The sequence below is a fragment of the Psittacula echo genome (assembly GCF_963264785.1).
Source record: "Psittacula echo genome assembly, chromosome: 19".
NCBI lineage: Eukaryota > Metazoa > Chordata > Aves > Psittaciformes > Psittacidae > Psittacula > Psittacula echo.
The window spans coordinates 1,443,256-1,463,674 of record NC_137755.1 but is presented as its reverse complement, the minus strand read 5'-3'; the positions used below and the strand labels follow the sequence as shown (position 1 = coordinate 1,463,674).

At 58.3% G+C, this 20,419-nt stretch overlaps 1 protein-coding gene across 1 annotated transcript; it reads right to left on the bottom strand.

The window, feature by feature from the left end:
• Positions 1–1,036: 1,036 nt before the first annotated feature.
• On the bottom strand, positions 1,037–19,683 carry LOC308228470 (phosphoenolpyruvate carboxykinase [GTP], mitochondrial-like; the record flags this gene model as incomplete). Its single annotated transcript, XM_080631828.1, has 10 exons — positions 19,555–19,683; positions 15,050–15,313; positions 13,752–13,951; positions 12,358–12,576; positions 9,656–9,846; positions 8,116–8,278; positions 6,032–6,250; positions 3,537–3,674; positions 3,364–3,459; positions 1,037–1,482 (listed from the first exon to the last, which is right to left on the bottom strand). The coding sequence occupies exons 1-10, from the start codon at positions 19,557–19,559 to the stop codon at positions 1,037–1,039; spliced, it is 1,941 nt and encodes a 646-aa protein (XP_080487954.1). The 5' UTR covers positions 19,560–19,683.
• Positions 19,684–20,419: the final 736 nt, after the last annotated feature.

Below are 20,419 nucleotides of genomic sequence, written 5' to 3'. Positions count from 1 at the left end.
GCGCGGGGGGGGGGTGGGGTGGGTGGGTGTTGGCCCCGCCCTCTTGGCGCCCCCCACGTGGCCTTTGGACACCCCCCCCCCGCAGCGTAGCTCCGCCCCCTCTGACGTCACCGTAGTCCCCGCCCCAATAAGGACACGTGACCGCGGTTCAAAGTCACCCCCCCCCCCAAGGGGCTCTTTTATTGGTCCATGCAAGCGCTGCCTCCTCCCCCCGCCATTGGCCAATGGGAGGGCGGGGCCACCTCTCGGCCAATGGGGCGCGTGGAGCTCGGGCCAATCAGAGCGCGGCAGGGGTTGGGGTGACGCAGGGGCCAAGGCGGCGGCTGGCCAATGAGGAGGGGCGCTGGGCACGCAGCGGCCAATGGGGTGTGAGCAGGATGGCGCCCATGGACCGTCCCCATTGGTCAACCCATGGTGTCCAATGGGTGCTGATTGGCCCCCCACTCTGACGCCCACCCATTGCCCACCTCCATTGGCCAACCATGGTGCGCAACGCCTTCTGATTGGCCAACCACGATGTTCCCCATCCCCATTGGCCAACCACGATGTTCCCCATCCCCATTGGCCAACCACGCTACCCACCGCCTTCCGATTGGCCACCCACAATGTCCCCCATCCCCATTGGCCAACCACGGTGCGCAATGCCTTCTGATTGGCCAACCATGCTGATACCCATCCCCATCGCCCAACCACGCTACCCAACGCCTTCCGATTGGCCACCCACAATGTCCCCCATCCCCATTGGCCAACCACGATGTTCCCCATCCCCATTGGCCAACCACGATGTCCCCCATCCCCATTGGCCAACCACGATGTTCCCCATCCCCATTGGCCAACCACGATGTTCCCCATCCCCATTGGCCAACCACGCTACCCAACGCCTTCCGATTGGCCACCCACAATGTCCCCCATCCCCATTGGCCAACCACGATGTTCCCCATCCCCATTGGCCAACCACGCTACCCACCGCCTTCCGATTGGCCCCCCCCCCCCCCCCCCCCGGCCCCGCCGTCTCCCCCAGCAGCCAATGGGCAGCCTAGGCCTTGCGGAGCCTGTCCTCGAGGGCCCCCAGCTCCCGCCACAGCTCGGCGGGCAGGTGGCTGCCGAAGTGCTCGCCGTAGAAGGCGCGGAGCTGGCGGCACTCGCGGCGCCAGAAGCCCGGCTCCACGGGGAACAGGCGGGCGTGGGGCAGCCCCCCGAGGGGCAAGGCCCCCTCGGGGGGCAGGAGGCCGATGGGGCTGGCGACGGCGCCGGCCTCGCCGCCGACGCGGGCGCAGATCCAGGCGAGGACGCGGGCGTTGTGGCCGAAGCCCGGCCACAAGAAGGCGCCCGATTGGTCGCGCAGGAACCAATTGACGTGGAAGATGCGGGGCAGGCGGGCGCCGGGGCGGGCGCCCAGGTCCAGCCAGTGCTGGAGGTGTTGGCCCGCGTTGTAGCCGAAGAAGGGGCGCATGGCCAAGGGGTCGTGCAGCAGCTGCTGGCCTATGGGGGGGTGATGGGGGGGTGATGGGGCGGTGATGGGGGGGTGATGGGGGGGTGATGGGGCACTTATGGGGCGGTGATGGGGGGGTTATGGGGGGGTTATGGGGCAGTTATGGGGCGGTGATGGGGCGGTTACGGGGCAGTGATGGGGGGGTGATGGGGGGGTGATGGGGCACTTATGGGGCAGTGATGGGGGGGTGATGGGGGGGTGATGGGGCACTTATGGGGCAGTGATGGGGGGGTGATGGGGGGGTTATGGGGCGGTGATGGGGGGGTGATGGGGGGGTTATGGGGCAGTTATGGGGCACTTATGGGGCGGTGATGGGGGGGTGATGGGGGGGTTACGGGGGGTGATGGGGGGGTGATGGGGGGGTGATGGGGGGGTGATGGGGCACTTATGGGGCAGTGATGGGGGGGTTATGGGGGGTTATGGGGGGGTTATGGGGCAGTGATGGGGCAGTGATGGGGGGTTATGGGGCACTTATGGGGCAGTGATGGGGGGGTTATGGGGCACTTATGGGGGGGTGATGGGGGGGTTATGGGGCGGTGATGGGGGGTGATGGGGGGGTTATGGGGGGGTTATGGGGGGGTGATGGGGGGGTTATGGGGCAGTTATGGGGCGGTGATGGGGGGGTTATGGGGCACTTATGGGGCGGTGATGGGGGGGTTATGGGTGGTTATGGGGGGTGATAGGGGGGTGATGGGGGGTTATGGGGGGGTGATGGGGTGGTTATGGGGGGGTGATGGGGGGTGATGGGGGGGTTATGGGGGGGTTATGAGGGGCACTGGGTCACAGTTATGGGGCACTGGGCCCCGGTTATGGGTCACTGGGGCACAGTTATGGGTCACTGGGGCACAGTTATGGGGCACTGGGACACAGTTATGGGGCACTGGGGCACAGTTATGGGGCACTGGGACACAGTTATGGGTCACTGGGGCACAGTTATGGGTCACTGGGGCACAGTTATGGGGCACTGGGGCACAGTTATGGGGCTCTGGGGCACAGTTATGGGGCACTGGGGCACAGTTATGGGGCACTGGGGCACAGTTATGGGTCACTGGGGCACAGTTATGGGGCACTGGGGCACAGTTATGGGTCACTGGGGCACAGTTATGGGTCACTGGGACACAGTTATGGGTCACTGGGACACAGTTATGGGTCACTGGGGCACAGTTATGGGGCACTGGGGCACAGTTATGGGGCACTGGGACACAGTTATGGGTCACTGGGGCACAGTTATGGGTCACTGGGGCACAGTTATGGGTCACTGGGGCACAGTTATGGGTCACTGGGACACAGTTATGGGGCACTGGGGCACAGTTATGGGGCACTGGGACACAGTTATGGGGCACTGGGGCACAGTTATGGGTCACTGGGGCACAGTTATGGGGCACTGGGGCACAGTTATGGGTCACTGGGGCACAGTTATGGGGCACTGGGGCACAGTTATGGGGCACTGGGGCACAGTTATGGGTCACTGGGACACAGTTATGGGTCACTGGGACACAGTTATGGGGCACTGGGGCACAGTTATGGGGCACTGGGGGACAGTTATGGGTCACTGGGGCACAGTTATGGGGCACTGGGGCACAGTTATGGGTCACTGGGACACAGTTATGGGGCACTGGGACACAGTTATAGGGCACTGGGGCACAGTTATGGGTCACTGGGACACAGTTATGGGGCACTGGGGCACAGTTATGGGTCACTGGGCCCCAGTTATGGGTCACTGGGCCCCAGTTATGGGTCACTGGGGCACAGTTATGGGGCACTGGGGCACAGTTATGGGTCACTGGGACACAGTTATGGGGCACTGGGCCCCAGTTATGGGGCACTGGGCCCCGGTTATGGGGCACTGGGCCCCGGTTATGGGTCCGTACCCTTGTGCTCGGCGGCGGCGGTGGCCTCGCTGCGCATGGCGCTGCCCAGGAAGACGCCGTGCTGCCAGCTGAAGGCCTCGAACACCAATGGGACGCCTGGCAGCGGGGATGACGTCAGCGGCGCGCCGGCAGCCCATTGGCCGGCGGGGGCGGGCGGGGGGGCGGAGCCTCACCGTGGGGGCGCCGCCCCCCGAAGATGATGGCGTCGATGGGGACGCCCTCGGGGTCCTCCCAGGCCGGGTCCAGGGAGGGGCAGTTGGAGGCCGGGGCGCAGAAGCGGGAGTTGGGGTGGGCGCAGGGCTCGGGGTCACCTGGGAGGGGAGGGGCCAATGAGAGAGAGGGGAGGGGAGGGACCAATGAGAGAGAGGGGAGGGAGGGACCAATGAGAGAGAGGGGAGGGGAGGGACCAATGAGAGAGAGGGGAGGGGAGGGAGGGACCAATGAGAGAGAGGGGAGGGGAGGGAGGGACCAATGAGAGAGAGGGGAGGGAGGGACCAATGAGAGAGAGGGGAGGGAGGGACCAATGAGAGAGAGGGGAGGGGAGGGAGGGACCAATGAGAGAGAGGGGAGGGGAGGGAGGGACCAATGAGAGAGAGGGGAGGGGAGGGAGGGACCAATGAGAGAGAGGGGAGGGGAGGGAGGGACCAATGAGAGAGAGGGGAGGGGAGGGACCAATGAGAGAGAGGGGAGGGAGGGACCAATGAGAGAGAGGGGAGGGGAGGGACCAATGAGAGAGAGGGGAGGGGAGGGAGGGACCAATGAGAGAGAGGGGAGGGGAGGGACCAATGAGAGAGAGGGGAGGGGAGGGACCAATGAGAGAGAGGGGAGGGGAGGGAGGGACCAATGAGAGAGAGGGGAGGGAGGGACCAATGAGAGAGAGGGGAGGGGAGGGACCAATGAGAGAGAGGGGAGGGGAGGGACCAATGAGAGAGAGGGGAGGGGAGGGACCAATGAGAGAGAGGGGAGGGGAGGGACCAATGAGAGAGAGGGGAGGGGAGGGACCAATGAGAGAGAGGGGAGGGAGGGACCAATGAGAGAGAGGGGAGGGGAGGGAGGGACCAATGAGAGAGAGGGGAGGGGAGGGAGGGACCAATGAGAGAGAGGGGAGGGAGGGGCCAATGAGAGAGCGGGGAGGGGAGGGAGGGACCAATGAGAGAGAGGGGAGGGGAGGGAGGGACCAATGAGAGAGAGGGGAGGGGAGGGAGGGACCAATGAGAGAGAGGGGAGGGGAGGGACCAATGAGAGAGAGGGGAGGGGAGGGAGGGGCCAATGAGAGAGAGGGGAGGGGAGGGAGGGACCAATGAGAGAGAGGGGAGGGGAGGGAGGGACCAATGAGAGAGAGGGGAGGGAGGGGCCAATGAGAGAGAGGGGAGGGGAGGGAGGGACCAATGAGAGAGAGGGGAGGGGAGGGACCAATGAGAGAGAGGGGAGGGGAGGGGAGGGACCAATGAGAGAGAGGGGAGGGAGGGACCAATGAGAGAGAGGGAAGGGGAGGGACCAATGAGAGAGAGGGGAGGGGAGGGAGGGACCAATGAGAGAGAGGGGAGGGGAGGGAGGGGCCAATGAGAGAGCGGGGAGGGGAGGGACCAATGAGAGAGAGGGGAGGGGAGGGAGGGACCAATGAGAGAGAGGGGAGGGGAGGGAGGGGCCAATGAGAGAGAGGGGAGGGGAGGGGAGGGACCAATGAGAGAGAGGGGAGGGAGGGACCAATGAGAGAGAGGGAAGGGGAGGGACCAATGAGAGAGAGGGGAGGGGAGGGAGGGACCAATGAGAGAGAGGGGAGGGGAGGGACCAATGAGAGAGAGGGGAGGGGAGGGAGGGACCAATGAGAGAGAGGGGAGGGGAGGGAGGGGCCAATGAGAGAGAGGGGAGGGGAGGGACCAATGAGAGAGAGGGGAGGGGAGAGGAGGGACCAATGAGAGAGAGGGGAGGGAGGGACCAATGAGAGAGAGGGAAGGGGAGGGACCAATGAGAGAGAGGGGAGGGGAGGGAGGGACCAATGAGAGAGAGGGGAGGGGAGGGAGGGGCCAATGAGAGAGCGGGGAGGGGAGGGACCAATGAGAGAGAGGGGAGGGGAGGGACCAATGAGAGAGAGGGGAGGGGAGGGGAGGGACCAATGAGAGAGAGGGGAGGGGAGGGACCAATGAGAGAGAGGGGAGGGGAGGGAGGGACCAATGAGAGAGAGGGGAGGGGAGGGACCAATGAGAGAGAGGGGAGGGGAGGGACCAATGAGAGAGAGGGGAGGGGAGGGAGGGACCAATGAGAGAGAGGGGAGGGGAGGGAGGGACCAATGAGAGAGAGGGGAGGGGAGGGACCAATGAGAGAGAGGGGAGGGAGGGACCAATGAGAGAGAGGGGAGGGGAGGGACCAATGAGAGAGAGGGGAGGGAGGGACCAATGAGAGAGAGGGGAGGGGAGGGAGGGACCAATGAGAGAGAGGGGAGGGGAGGGAGGGACCAATGAGAGAGAGGGGAGGGAGGGACCAATGAGAGAGCGGGGAGGGGAGGGAGGTGCCAATGAGAGAGAGGGGAGGGAGGGACCAATCAGAGAGCAGCAATGGAGGGAACGGACCAATCAGAGAGCATGGATGGAGGGAACGGACCAATCAGAGAGCAGCCCCATTGCCACGGGGGGGCGGGGGGTGGGGGGCCAGGGGGGCGGAGCCTCACCGGGCGCCCAGGGTTGGCCGAGCCAGGAGGTGACGGTGACGCCGGGCGGCAGGGATTGGCCGATGCCCTGCCAATAGACGTCGCCGGTGCTGGTGCGCCCCACGTTGGTGAAGAGGGTGTCGCGGCGGATGGTGGCCATGGCCACCGGGTTGGTGGCCTCCGACGTGCCCGGAGCCACCCCGAAGAAGCCGCGCTCAGGGTTGATGGCGCGGAGGCGGCCTGGGGGAAATAGGGGGTGATGGGGGGTGATGGGGGGCGATGGGGTAATGGGGGTGATGGGGGCAATGGGGGTGATGGGGGTGATGGGGGTGATGGGGTAATGAGGGCAATGGGGGTGATGGGGGGCTATGGGGGGCAATGGGAATCAATGGGGATCAATGGGGTGAATGGGAATCAATGGGAGTCAATGGGGATCAATGGGAGTCAATGGGGATCAATGGCAATCAATGGGGTCAATGGGGATCAATGGGGTTCAATGGGGTTCAATGGGGTCAATGGGGATCAATGGGATCAATGGCAATCAATGGGGTTCAATGGGAATCAGTGGGAATCAATGGGGTGAACGGGGTCAATCGGGATCAATGGGGTGAATGGGAATCAATGGGGTCAATGGGGATCAATGGCAATCAATGGGGATCAATGGCAATCAATGATTTCAATGGGGATCAACGGGGTCAATGGTAATCAATGGGGTTCAATGGGGTTCAATGGGGTCAATGGGATCAATGGCAATCAATGGGGTTCAATGGGAATCAGTGGGAATCAATGGGGTGAGTGGGAATCAATGGGGTCAATGGGGTCAATGGGGGTCAATGGGGTGAATGGGAATCAACGAGAATCAATGGGGTCAATGGTAATCAATGGGGTCAATGGGATCAATGGCAATCAATGGGGTCAATGGGATCAATGGGAATCAATGGGGTTCAATGGGGTCAATGGGATCAATGGCAATCAATGGGGTCAATGGGAATCAATGGGGTTCAATGGGATCAAAGGGGACCAATGGGAATCAATGGGGTCAATGGGATCAATGGGAATCAATGGGGTTCAATGGGATCAATGGGGACCAATGGGGTCAATGGGAATCAATGGAATCAATGGGGTCAATGGGAATCAATGGAATCAATGGGGTCAATGGCAATCAATGGGAATCAATGGGGTCAATGTCAATCAACGGGAATCAATGGGGATCAATGGCAATCAATGGGGTCAATGGGGATCAATGGAATCAATGGGGTCAATGGCAATCAATGGGAATCAATGGGGTCAATGTCAATCAACGGGAATCAATGGCGATCAATGGCGATCAATGGGGTCAATGGGGATCAATGGAATCAATGGGGTCAATGGCAATCAATGGCAATCAATGGCAATCAATGGGATCAATGGGGATAAATGGGATCAATGGCAATCAATGGGGTTCAATGGGAATCAGTGGGAATCAATGGGGTGAATGGGAATCAATGCGGTCAATGGGGTCAATGGGGTCAATGGGAATCAATGGGGTTCAATGGGAATCAATGGGGTTCAATGGGAATCAATGGGGGTCAATGGGAATCAATGGGGTTCAATGGGAATCAGTGGGAATCAATGGGGTGAATGGGAATCAATGCGGTCAATGGGGTCAATGGGGTCAATGGGAATCAATGGGGTTCAATGGGAATCAATGGGGTTCAATGGGAATCAATGGGGGTCAATGGGAATCAATGGGGTCAATGGGAATCAATGGGAATCAATGGGGTCAATGGCAATCAATGTGGTTCAATGGGCTCAATGGGCTAAATGGCAATCAATGGTAATCAATGGGGCTCAATGGGAATCAATGGGGTCAATGGGAATCAATAGGGTTCAATGGGAATCAATGGGAATCAATGGGGTCAATGGGATCAATGGCAATCAATGGGGTCAATGGGGTCAATGGGATCAATGGCAATCAATGGGGTCAATGGCAATCAAAGGTAATCAATGGGAATCAATGGCGATCAATGGCGATCCATGGGGCTCAATGGGGCTCAATGGGGCTCAATGGGGCGGAGGGGAGCGGCCCGCAGGCGCCGAGCCCCACGCGCGCGGGCCGGGCGCACCGTCGGCGTCGAAGCGCATCCAGGCGATGTCGTCGCCCACGCAGGTCACGTGATAGCCGGGCAGCGCCGCGCGCATCATGGCCAGGTTGGTCTTGCCGCAGGCGCTGGGGAAGGCGCCCGCCAGGTACCGCTTGCGGCCCCGCGGGTCCTGGACCCCCATGATCTATGGGGCAGGGACGGGGCACGGGGTGGGGAACGGGCAGGGACGGAGGGAGGGAGGGAGGGAGGGGCGAGACGCGGGAACCACCCCCGAATCAGCCAGGGACCAGCAGGAACCAGCAAAAACCATTATAACCCATTATAACCCATTATAACCCATTATACCCCATTATAACCCATTATAACCCATTATAACCCATTATAACCCCATTATAACCCCATTATAACCCCATTATAACCCCATTATAACACATTATAACCCATTATAACCCCATTATAACCCATTATAACCCATTATACCCCATTATAACCCATTATAACCCATTATAACCCATTATAACCCATTATAACCCATTATACCCCATTATAACCCATTATACCCCATTATACCCCATTATAACCCATTATAACCCATTATACCCCATTATAACCCATTATAACCCATTATACCCCATTATAACCCATTATAACCCCATTATAACCCATTATAACCCATTATAACCCATTATACCCCATTATAACCCATTATACCCCATTATATCCCATTATAACCCATTATATCCCATTGTACCCCATTATAACCCATTGTACCCCATTATAACCCCATTATAACCCATTATAACCCATTATAACCCATTATAACCCATTATAACCCATTATAACCCATTATAACCCATTATAACCCCATTATAACCCATTATAACCCATTATAACCCCATTATAACCCATTATAACCCATTATAACCCATTATAACCCATTATACCCCATTATAACCCCATTATAACCCCATTATAACCCATTATAACCCATTATAACCCATTATAACCCATTATAACCCATTATAACCCCATTATACCCCATTATAACCCCATTATAACCCATTATACCCCATTATAACCCATTATAACCATTATAACCCCATTATAACCCCATTATAACCCCATTATAACCCCATTATAACCCCATTATAACCCCATTATACCCCATTATACCCCATTATAACCCATTATACCCCATTATACCCCATTATAACCCATTATAACCCCATTATAACCCCATTATAACCCATTATACCCCATTATAACCCCATTATAACCCCATTATAACCCATTATACCCCATTATAACCCATTATAACCCCATTATACCCCATTATAACCCATTGTACCCCATTATAACCCATTATACCCCATTATAACCCATTATACCCCATTATACCCCATTATAACCCATTATAACCCCATTATACCCCATTATAACCCCATTATACCCCATTATAACCCATTATACCCCATTATAACCCATTATACCCCATTATACCCCATTATAACCGCATTGTACCCCATTGTACCCCCGCTGTACCCCCCTCGCTGTGCCGCACCAGCATGTGCTCCGCCAGCCAGCCCTGCGAGCGGGCCATGGCGGCGGCCACGCGCAGCGCGAAGCTCTTCTTGCCCAGCAGGGAGTTGCCGCCGTAGCCGGAGCCGTAGGAGACGATGAGGCCGCGGCGCGCGTCGTGCGCGATGAGCGTGCGCCCGGGGTCGCAGGGCCACGACGGCACCGGCACCGCGCCTGCCCAGCGCCAACGGGATGGGGGGAATGGGGGGGGAATGGGGGGGGAATGGGGGGGGAATGGGCAAAAATGGGCGGGAAATGGGCAAAAACGGGGTGGAAATGGGGGGGAATGGGCAAAAATGGGCGGGAAATGGGCAAAACCGGGGTGGAAATGGGGGAGAATGGGCAAAAATGGGCGGGAAATGGGCAAAAACGGGGTGGAAATGGGGGGGAATGGGCAAAAATGGGCGGGAAATGGGCAAAAACGGGGTGGAAATGGGGGGAATGGGCAAAAATGGGCGGGAAATGGGCAAAAACGGGGTGGAAATGGGGGGAATGGGCAAAAATGGGCGGGAAATGGGCAAAAACGGGGTGGAAATGGGGGGAATGGGCAAAAATGGGCGGGAAATGGGCAAAAACGGGGTGGAAATGGGGGGAATGGGCAAAAATGGGCGGGAAATGGGCAAAAACGGGGTGGAAATGGGGGGAATGGGCAAAAATGGGCGGGAAATGGGCAAAAACGGGGTGGAAATGGGGGAGAATGGGCAAAAATGGGCGGGAAATGGGCAAAACCGGGGTGGAAATGGGGGGAATGGGCAAAAATGGGCGGGAAATGGGCAAAAACGGGGTGGAAATGGGGGAGAATGGGCAAAAATGGGCGGGAAATGGGCAAAAACGGGGTGGAAATGGGGGGAATGGGCAAAAATGGGCGGGAAATGGGCAAAAACGGGGTGGAAATGGTGGAGAATGGGCAAAAATGGGCGGGAAATGGGCAAAAACGGGGTGGAAATGGGGGGGAATGGGCAAAAATGGGCGGGAAATGGGCAAAAACGGGGTGGAAATGGGGGGGAATGGGCAAAAATGGGCGGGAAATGGGCAAAAACGGGGTGGAAATGGGGGGAATGGGCAAAAATGGGCGGGAAATGGGCAAAAACGGGGTGGAAATGGGGGAGAATGGGCAAAAATGGGCGGGAAATGGGTTAGAAATGGGGAGAATGGGCAAAAATGGGGGGGAATGGGTTAGGAATGGGGGGGAAATGGGGGAGAATGGGCAAAAATGGGCGGGAAATGGGCAAAAACGGGGTGGAAATGGGGGGGAATGGGCAAAAATGGGCGGGAAATGGGCAAAAACGGGGTGGAAATGGGGGGGAATGGGCAAAAATGGGCGGGAAATGGGCAAAAACGGGGTGGAAATGGGGGGGAATGGGCAAAAATGGGCGGGAAATGGGCAAAAACGGGGTGGAAATGGGGGAGAATGGGCAAAAATGGGGTAGAAATGGGTTAGAAATGGGGAGAATGGGCAAAAATGGGGGGGAAATGGGGGGGAATGGGCAAAAATGGGGTAGAAATGGGGGAGAATGGGCAAAAATGGGGTAGAAATGGGGGAGAATGGGCAAAAATGGGGTAGAAACGGGGGAGAATGGGCAAAAATGGGGTAGAAATGGGGGGAATGGGCAAAAATGGGGTAGAAATGGGGGGGAATGGGCAAAAATGGGGCAGAAATGGGGGGGAATGGGCAAAAATGGGTTAGAAATGGGGGGAATGGAGAAAAATGGGTTGGAAATGGGGGAGAAAAGCGACTTAAAAGGGACCAAAACCGGGCAAGAAAGAGGTTAAAAATGGCTAAAAATGAAATGAAGCCGTTTCTGGGGTGGTTTGGGGTCCAATAACCCCGTTTTGGGGGTCACTAAGCCCGTTTTGGGGGTCAATAACCCCGTTTTGGGGGTCACTAAGCCCGTTTTTGGGGTCACTAAGCCCGTTTTGGGGGTCACTAAGCCCGTTTTGGGGGTCAATAACCCCGTTTTTGGGGTCACTAAGCCCGTTTTTGGGGTCACTAAGCCCGTTTTGGGGGTCACTAAGCCCGTTTTGGGGGTCAATAACCCCGTTTTTGGGGTCACTAAGCCCGTTTTTGGGGTCAATAAGCCCGTTTTGGGGGTCAATAACCCCGTTTTTGGGGTCACTAAGCCCGTTTTGGGGTCACTAAGCCCGTTTTTGGGGTCACTAAGCCCGTTTTTGGGGTCAATAAGCCCGTTTTTGGGGTCACTAAGCCCGTTTTGGGGTCACTAAGCCCGTTTTGGGGGTCACTAAGCCCGTTTTGGGGGGTCACTAAGCTCGTTTTGGGGTCACTAAGCCCGTTTTTGGGGTCACTAAGCCCGTTTTTGGGGTCAATAAGCCCATTTTTGGGGTCAATAAGCCCATTTTTGGGGTCACGAAGCCCATTTTGGGGTCACTAAGCCCGTTTTTGGGGTCAATAACCCCGTTTTTGGGGTCACTAAGCCCGTTTTTGGGGTCACTAAGCCCGTTTTTTGGGTCAATAAGCCCATTTTTGGGGTCACGAAGCCCGTTTTGGGGTCAATAGCCCCGTTTTTGGGGTCACTAAGCCCGTTTTTGGGGTCAATAACCCCGTTTTTGGGGTCACTAAGCCCGTTTTTGGGGTCAATAGCCCCGTTTTTGGGGTCACTAAGCCCGTTTTTGGGGTCAATAAGCCCGTTTTGGGGGTCGCTAAGCCCGTTTCTGGGGGTCGCTCACCGTCACGAGGCCTCCCCACTGAGTGCAGGCAGCGGACGAAGTCGTCGGTCGAGGAGGATGAGGAGGAGGCCGGGGCTGAAGGCAGGAACTGGGGCCCGACGCGGGTCATGATGTTCATGGAGACGGCCACGTAGGCAGAGTCGGTGAGCTGCAGCCCGGCGCGGGCCAGCGGGGACCCGGGGGGGCCCATCAGGAACGGGATCACGTACATGGTGCGGCCTGGGGGGCACGGCGGGTTGGGGGGGGAGCGGGGTTGGGGGGAAATTGGGGGGAAATTTTGGAGAAATTTGGGGAAATTTAGGAAATTTGGGGGAAATTTGGGGAATTTTGGGGAAATTTGGGAAATTTTGGGGAAATTTGCGGAGAAATTTCAGAAAAATTAGGAAATTTTTGGGGGAAATTGGGGAAATTTAGGAAATTTTGGGGAAAATTGGGAAATTTGGGGAAAATTTGGGGGAAATTTCAGAAAAAATAGGAAATTTTTGGGGGAAATTTGGGGAAATTTAGGAAATTTTGGGGAAAATTGGGAAATTTTGGGGATAATTTGGGAAAATTTGGGAAATTTGGGGGGAAAATTGGGAAATTTGGGAAATTTGGGAAATTTTGGGGAAATTTTGGGGAAATTTGGGGAAATTTTGGGAAATTTGGGAGATTTTGGGAAAATTTGGGGAAATTTGGGAAAATTGGGAAAATTTGGGGAAAATTTTAGGGAAATTTGGGGGAAAATTTCAGGAAAATTAGGAAAATTTTGGGGGAAATTTGGGGAAATTTAGGAAATTTAGGAAATTTTGGGGAAAATTGGGAAATTTTGGGGGAAATTTCAGAAAAAGTAGGATTTTTTTGGGAAATTTGGGAAAAATTGGAAAATTTTGGGGAAAATGTGGAAAAATTTTGGGAAAAATTAAGACATTTTTGGGAATTTTTTTGGAAAATTAAGAAATTTTGGGGGAATTTTGGGAAAAAATCGGAAAATTTAGGAAGTTTTGGAGGAAATTTGGAAAATTTTGGGGAAAATTTGGGAAAATATTGGGAATTGGGGGAAATTTTGAGAAAATCTCGTATATTTTGAGGAATTGTTAAGAAAATCCGGTAAGATCTGGGCAAACTCGGTGGGTTTGGGGGGGAAATCGGTCGGATTCGGGGAACCACGACGAGAACTGGGTGAACCTCGGGGACAAAGTGGGGAAAATCGAGGGCATTCGGGGGAAACCTGGGGAGAATTTCGCGAAAACGGGGAAAATTTGGGGAAAATCGGGGAGAAAACGGGGAAAAGGGGGGGATTCCATGGGGGAAGGAGGGGGAGCCGGGGCCTGCGCGAAGGGACACGCCTGGACACGCCTGGACACGCCTGGACACGCCTGGACACGCCTGGACACGCGTGTCGGGGCCCGCACCTTCCATGCAGCCCGGGAAGAGGGCGTCGATGGCGCGCTCCAGCTCGGCGGGGCTCATCCAGTTGCCCAGGGGGCTGTGCGCCACAGCGCCCCCTGCTGCGGGGGAGGCCCGCGGCGCGGCGTCCTCGGGCCGCGGCGTCACCAGCACCGTGCGCGCCTCGACCCGCGCCACGTCCCGCGGGTCCGTGCAGGCCAGCCAGCTGGGGGCGGGACCCATAGAGACCCATGGCGGGACCCATAGCGACCCATAGGGACCCATAGGGACCCATAGAGACCCATAGGGACCCCATAGAGACCCATAGAGACCCATAGGGACCCATAGGGACCCATGGCGGGACCCATAGCGACCCATAGGGACCCATACCGGGACCCATACAGACCCATAGGGACCCCATAGAGACCCATAGAAACCCTATAGGGACCCATAGAGACCCCATAGAGACCCATAGAGACCCATAAACACCTCATAGAGACCCCATAGAGACCCATAGAGCCCCCATAGAGACCCATAGAGACCCCATAGAGACCCCATAGAGCCCCATAGAGAACCCATAGAGCCCCATAGAGACCATAGAGACCCCATAGAGCCCCATAGAGACCCCATAGAGCCCCCATAGAGACCCCATAGAGACCCCATAGAGACCCCATAGAGACCCATAGAGACCCATAGAGCCCCATAGAGCCCCCATAGAGCCCCCATAGAGCCCCATAGAGCCCCCGTAGAGCCCCATAGAGCCCCCATAGAGCCCCATAGAGCCCCCATAGAGCCCCATAGAGCCCCCATAGAGACCCATAGAGCCCCCATAGAGCCCCCATAGAGCCCCATAGAGCCCCATAGAGCCCCCATAGAGACCCCATAGAGACCCATAGAGAGCCATAGGGACCCATAGAGACCCCATAGAGACCCCATAGAGACCCATAGAGACCCATGGCGGGACCCATAGCGACCCATAGGGACCCATACCGGGACCCATACAGACCCATAGGGACCCATAGGGACCCATAGAGACCCATAGGGACCCATAGCGGGACCCATAGAGACCCATAGGGACCCATAGAGACCCATAGCGGGACCCATAGGGACCCATAGAGACCCATAGCGGGACCCATAGGGACCCATAGAGACCCATGGCAGGACCCATAGAGACCCATAGAGACCCATAGAGCCCCATAGAGCCCCCATAGAGACCCATAGAGCCCCCATAGAGCCCCATAGAGCCCCCATAGAGCCCCATAGAGCCCCCATAGAGACCCATAGAGCCCCATAGCGCCCCCATTCCCCCCGCCCCGCCCCTCACCAGCCGTCCCTGGCGGGCAGGTCCCGCACGGTGCCGCAGTCCCGCAGGTGCCGCAGGAGGGCGCTCTGCTGCTGCCCGGAGCCTCGGCACAGGCACAGGGCGCGGGGGCGGCAGAGCCGCACGGCCCGCGCCACGAACGCCTGCGCCGCCGGGGGCAGCGCCCGCAGCGCCTCGGCTCCCCCCGCCAGAGCGGCCACGATGGACGCGTCCGGGGGGGCACGGCCCTCGCCCAGCGAGCGGGAAGGGCTCGGAGCGGGCGGGGAGCTGCGGGAGACCCATAGGGAGCCATTGGGACCTATAGGGACCCATAGGGACCCATAGAGACCCCATAGAGACCCATAGAGACCCATAGAGACCCATAGAGACCCATAGAGACCCATAGGGACCCATAGAGACCCATAGAGACCCATAGAGAGCCATAGGGACCCATAGAGACCCCATAGAGACCCATAGAGAGCCATAGGGACCCATAGAGACCCATAGAGACCCCATAGGGACCCATAGGGAGCCATAGGGACCCATAGGGAGCCATAGGGACCCATAGAGACCCATAGAGACCCATAGGGACCCATAGAGACCCCATAGAGACCCATAGAGACCCCATAGAGACCCATAGGGACCCCATAGAGACCCATAGAGACCCATAGAGACCCCATAGAGACCCATAGGGACCCATAGGGAGCCATAGGGACCCCATAGGGACCCCATAGGGACCCATAGAGACCCCATAGAGACCCCATAGAGACCCATAGGGAGCCATAGAGACCCCATAGAGACCCATAGGGAGCCATAGGGACCCATAGAGACCCCATAGAGACCCCATAGAGACCCCATAGAGACCCATAGGGACCCATAGGGACCCCATAGGGACCCCATAGGGACCCATAGAGACCCATAGAGACCCCATAGGGACCCATAGAGACCCCATAGGGAGCCATAGGGACCCATAGAGACCCCATAGAGACCCCATAGAGACCCATAAGGACCCATAGGGACCCCATAGGGACCCCATAGGGACCCATAGGGACCCCATAGGGACCCCATAGAGACCCCATAGAGACCCCATAGGGACCCCATAGGGACCCATAGGGACCCATAGGGACCCATAGAGACCCATAGAGACCCATAGAGACCCATAGGGACCCCATAGAGACCCATAGAGACCCATAGAGACCCCGTAGGGACCCATAGAGACCACATAGAGACCCCATAGAGACCCATAGGGACCCCATAGAGACCCCATAGGGACCCATAGAGACCGAGACCCATAGGGACCCATAGAGAGACAGTGAGACCCATAGGGACCCATAGAGACCCATAGGGACGCATAGGGACCCATAGGGACCCCACTGACCCCCATAGAGGCCCCATAGCCACCCCATTGACCCCCTCAGACCCCTCACTGCCCCCCACAGCCTCCCCATACACCCCAATGATCCCCATAGCACCCCATAGACACCCCAGTGACACCCCATTGACGCCCATAGTGCCCCATTGACCCCCATAGCGCCCCATTGACACCCATAGCGCCCCATTGACCCCCATAGCGCCCCATTGACTCCCATAGCGCCCCATTGACGCCCATAGCGCCCCATTGACACCCATAGCGCCCCATTGACTCCCATAGCGCCCCATTGACCCCCATAGCGCCCCATTGACACCCATAGCGCCCCATTGACTCCCATAGCGCCCCATTGACCCCCATTGCGCCCCATTGACGCCCATAGCGCCCCATTGACCCCCATAGCGCCCCATTGACACCCATAGCGCCCCATTGACTCCCATAGCGCCCCATTGACCCCCATAGCGCCCCATTGACTCCCATAGCGCCCCATTGACCCCCATAGCGCCCCATTGACGCCCATAGCGCCCCATTGACGCCCATAGCACCCCATAGACGCCCCATTGACACCCCATAGACCCCCATAGCCCCCCATAGACACCCCACAGTGCCCCATTGACACCCCATTGACCCCCATTGCGCCCCATAGACGCCCATTGCACCCCATTGACACCCCATTGATGCCCATAGCACCCCATTGACACCCCATAGACGCCCCTCGCACCCCATTGACACCCCATTGACGCCCATTGACACCCCATTGACACCCCATAGCGCCCCATAGCCAGCCCTTGGGCTGGGGGGTGTGGGGCAGCCCCATGGGGGGGGGCGAGGCCTGGAAGTGGACTTTGGCTGCCGCAGGGGGTGATGGGAAGGTGGGGAGAGCAACAGGGGCAAAGGGCAGTGGGGCACGGGGGGCTGACCCATAGAGCCCCATAGAGCCCCATAGAGCCCCATAGGGACCCATAGAGCCCCATAGAGCCCCATAGAGCCCCATAGGGACCCATAGAGACCCCATAGAGACCCCATAGAGACCCATAGGGACCCCATAGAGACCCCATAGAGCCCCATAGAGACCCCATAGAGACCCATAGGGACCCATAGGGACCCATAGAGACCCCATAGAGACCCCATAGAGACCCATAGAGACCCCATAGAGACCCATAGGGACCCATAGGGACCCATAGAGCCCCATAGGGACCCATAGGGACCCATAGAGCCCCATAGAGACCCCATAGAGCCCCATAGAGCCCCATAGAGCCCCATAGAGCCCCATAGAGACCCCATAGAGACCCCATAGAGACCCATAGGGACCCATAGAGCCCCATAGAGCCCCATAGAGCCCCATAGGGACCCATAGAGACCCATAGAGACCCATAGAGACCCCATAGAGCCCCATAGAGCCCCATAGAGCCCCATAGAGCCCCATAGGGACCCATAGGGACCCATAGAGCCCCATAGAGACCCCATAGAGCCCCATAGAGCCCCATAGAGACCCCATAGAGACCCCTAGAGACCCATAGAGACCCCATAGAGCCCCATAGGGACCCATAGAGACCCATAGGGACCCATAGAGCCCCATAGAGACCCCATAGAGCCCCATAGAGCCCCATAGAGCCCCATAGAGCCCCATAGAGACCCATAGAGACCCATAGAGACCCATAGAGACCCATAGAGACCCATAGGGGCCATAGAGCCCCATAGGGGCCATAGGGGCCCCAAAGACACCCACAGGAACCATATATAGGCCCCACAGGACCCATAAGTAGACCCACAACACCCCATTTACCCCCCAAGTAGCCGCGTAGACCCCCATAGCACCCCATAGACACCCCATAGACCCCCCATAGACCCCCATAGCACCCCCTAGACCCCCATAGCACCCCATAACCACCCCATAGACACCCCATAGCACCTCACAGACACCCCATAGACACCCCATAGATCCCCCATAGCGCCCCATAGACCCCCCATAGACCCCCATAGCACCCCATAACCACCCCATAGACACCCCATAGCACCCCCATAGACCCCCATAGCACCCCCATAGACCCCCATAGCACCCCATAGCCCCCCATAGACACCCCATAGCCCCCCATAGACCCCCATAGTACCCCATAGACCCCCATAGACCCCCCATAGACCCCCCATAGACCCCCATAGTGCCCCATAACCACCCCATAGACACCCCATAGCCCCCCATAGACACCCCATAGCCCCCCATAGCCCCCAATAGTGCCCCATAGACACCCCATAGACCCCCATAGTACCCGATAGACCCCCATAGCACCCCATAACCACCCCATAGACCCCCATAGCCCCCCATAGCACCCCATAACCACCCCATAGACCCCCATAGCCCCCCATAGCGCCCCATAACCGCCCCATAGACACCCCATAGAGCCCCATAGACACCCCATAGCGCCCCATAACCACCCCATAGACCCCCCTAGACCCCCATAGCACCCCATAACCACCCTATAGACACCCCATAGAGCCCCATAGACACCCCATAGACCCCCCATAGCCCCCCATAGTGCCCCATAGACACCCCATAGACCCCCATAGTACCCGATAGACCCCCATAGCACCCCATAGACACCCCATAGACCCCCCATAGACACCCCATAGCCCCCCATAGACCCCCCATAGCACCCCATAGACACCCCATAGACCCCCATAGACCCCCATAGCGCCCCATAACCACCCCCTAGACCCCCATAGCCACCCCATAGCGCCCCATAGGGCCGCACTCACCCCCGCAGCCTGCTGAGGACCCTGTGCATGGCCCCTGCTCTGCCCCACAAGTGGTGATGGGGGGGGGGGGGGGGGGGGGTCACCCCTTATAGACCCCTATGGGAGGGGGGGAGGGCGGAGGGGGCGTGGCCTGGCGAGGCCACGCCCCCCCCCCCGCTGACGTCACAGCCGCGGCCTTGGGCCCGTGTTTGTGTAGGGCCGCTTGGAAATCAATGGGGGGGGGGGGTATGGGGCGCCCCATAAGTGGCTGTGGGGCAGCTGTAAACCCTCTCAGAGCGCTTATGGGGCGCCCCATAAGGCCCTACAAGTGGTTATGGGGCTCGCAGCACACACACACACACACACCCCCCCCCATAAGCACTTATGGGGCCCCTCATGGCGGGAGCGGGGGGCACCGCTCCTTTACCTCATAACGCAGCGCTTCGGCCCCCATTCGCGGCCCCAAACGGGGCTCGGAACCCGCTCCGGAAGGGCTCAATGAACAGCGGGGGCTTTAATGAATGGGCCGGGGTTCATTAAGAGCCGCTAATTAAGGAGTGTTAATGAATTAAAGAGGAGAAAAGCCGCCCCCCCCCCCCCCCCCCCCCCCAACACCCCGGTTGCGGCCGCAGCGGCTGAGGGGCGGAAGAAATGGCGTCTGCGCATGCGCGGGGAGCGTCGGGACGCCCGGAGCCCGGGCAGAACTGAGGGCAGGGCTAGTGCGCATGCGCCCCACAGGGACAAATACGGCCCCATAGGCGCCCCATATCCACCCCATAGCGCCCCATAACCACCCCATAGCGCCCCATATCCACCCCATATCTACCCCATAACCACACACAAACGCCATCATCTCCCCCCGGGGCCACTTTATTACCCCCCCCCCCAACAACCACCACCCACCCCCCCCATTGATGTGGGGCTGCACCATAACCAACCCCCCCCTCCCGCCCCACGGCGACGTCCTCCATGGGGTCCACCACCTGCAACGATAAAGACACTGAAGGTCTATGGGGGGGAGGCCCCCCCCCCCCCCCATGGACCCCCCCTATCTCCAACGTGGTACGGTCCATGGGGCCAATGGGTGTCAATGGGCAGGGACCCTCCAATGGGTGTCAATGGGGGGCAGATTCCCCCCCGCAACCCGACATAGTTTGGTCCATGGGGGCAAATGGGGCGCGGATCCCCCCGGCAATCCAACATGGTACGGTCCATGGGGCCAACGGGTGTCAATGGGCAGGGACCCCCCAATGGGTGTCAATGGGGGGATACACACCAATGGGTGCCAACGG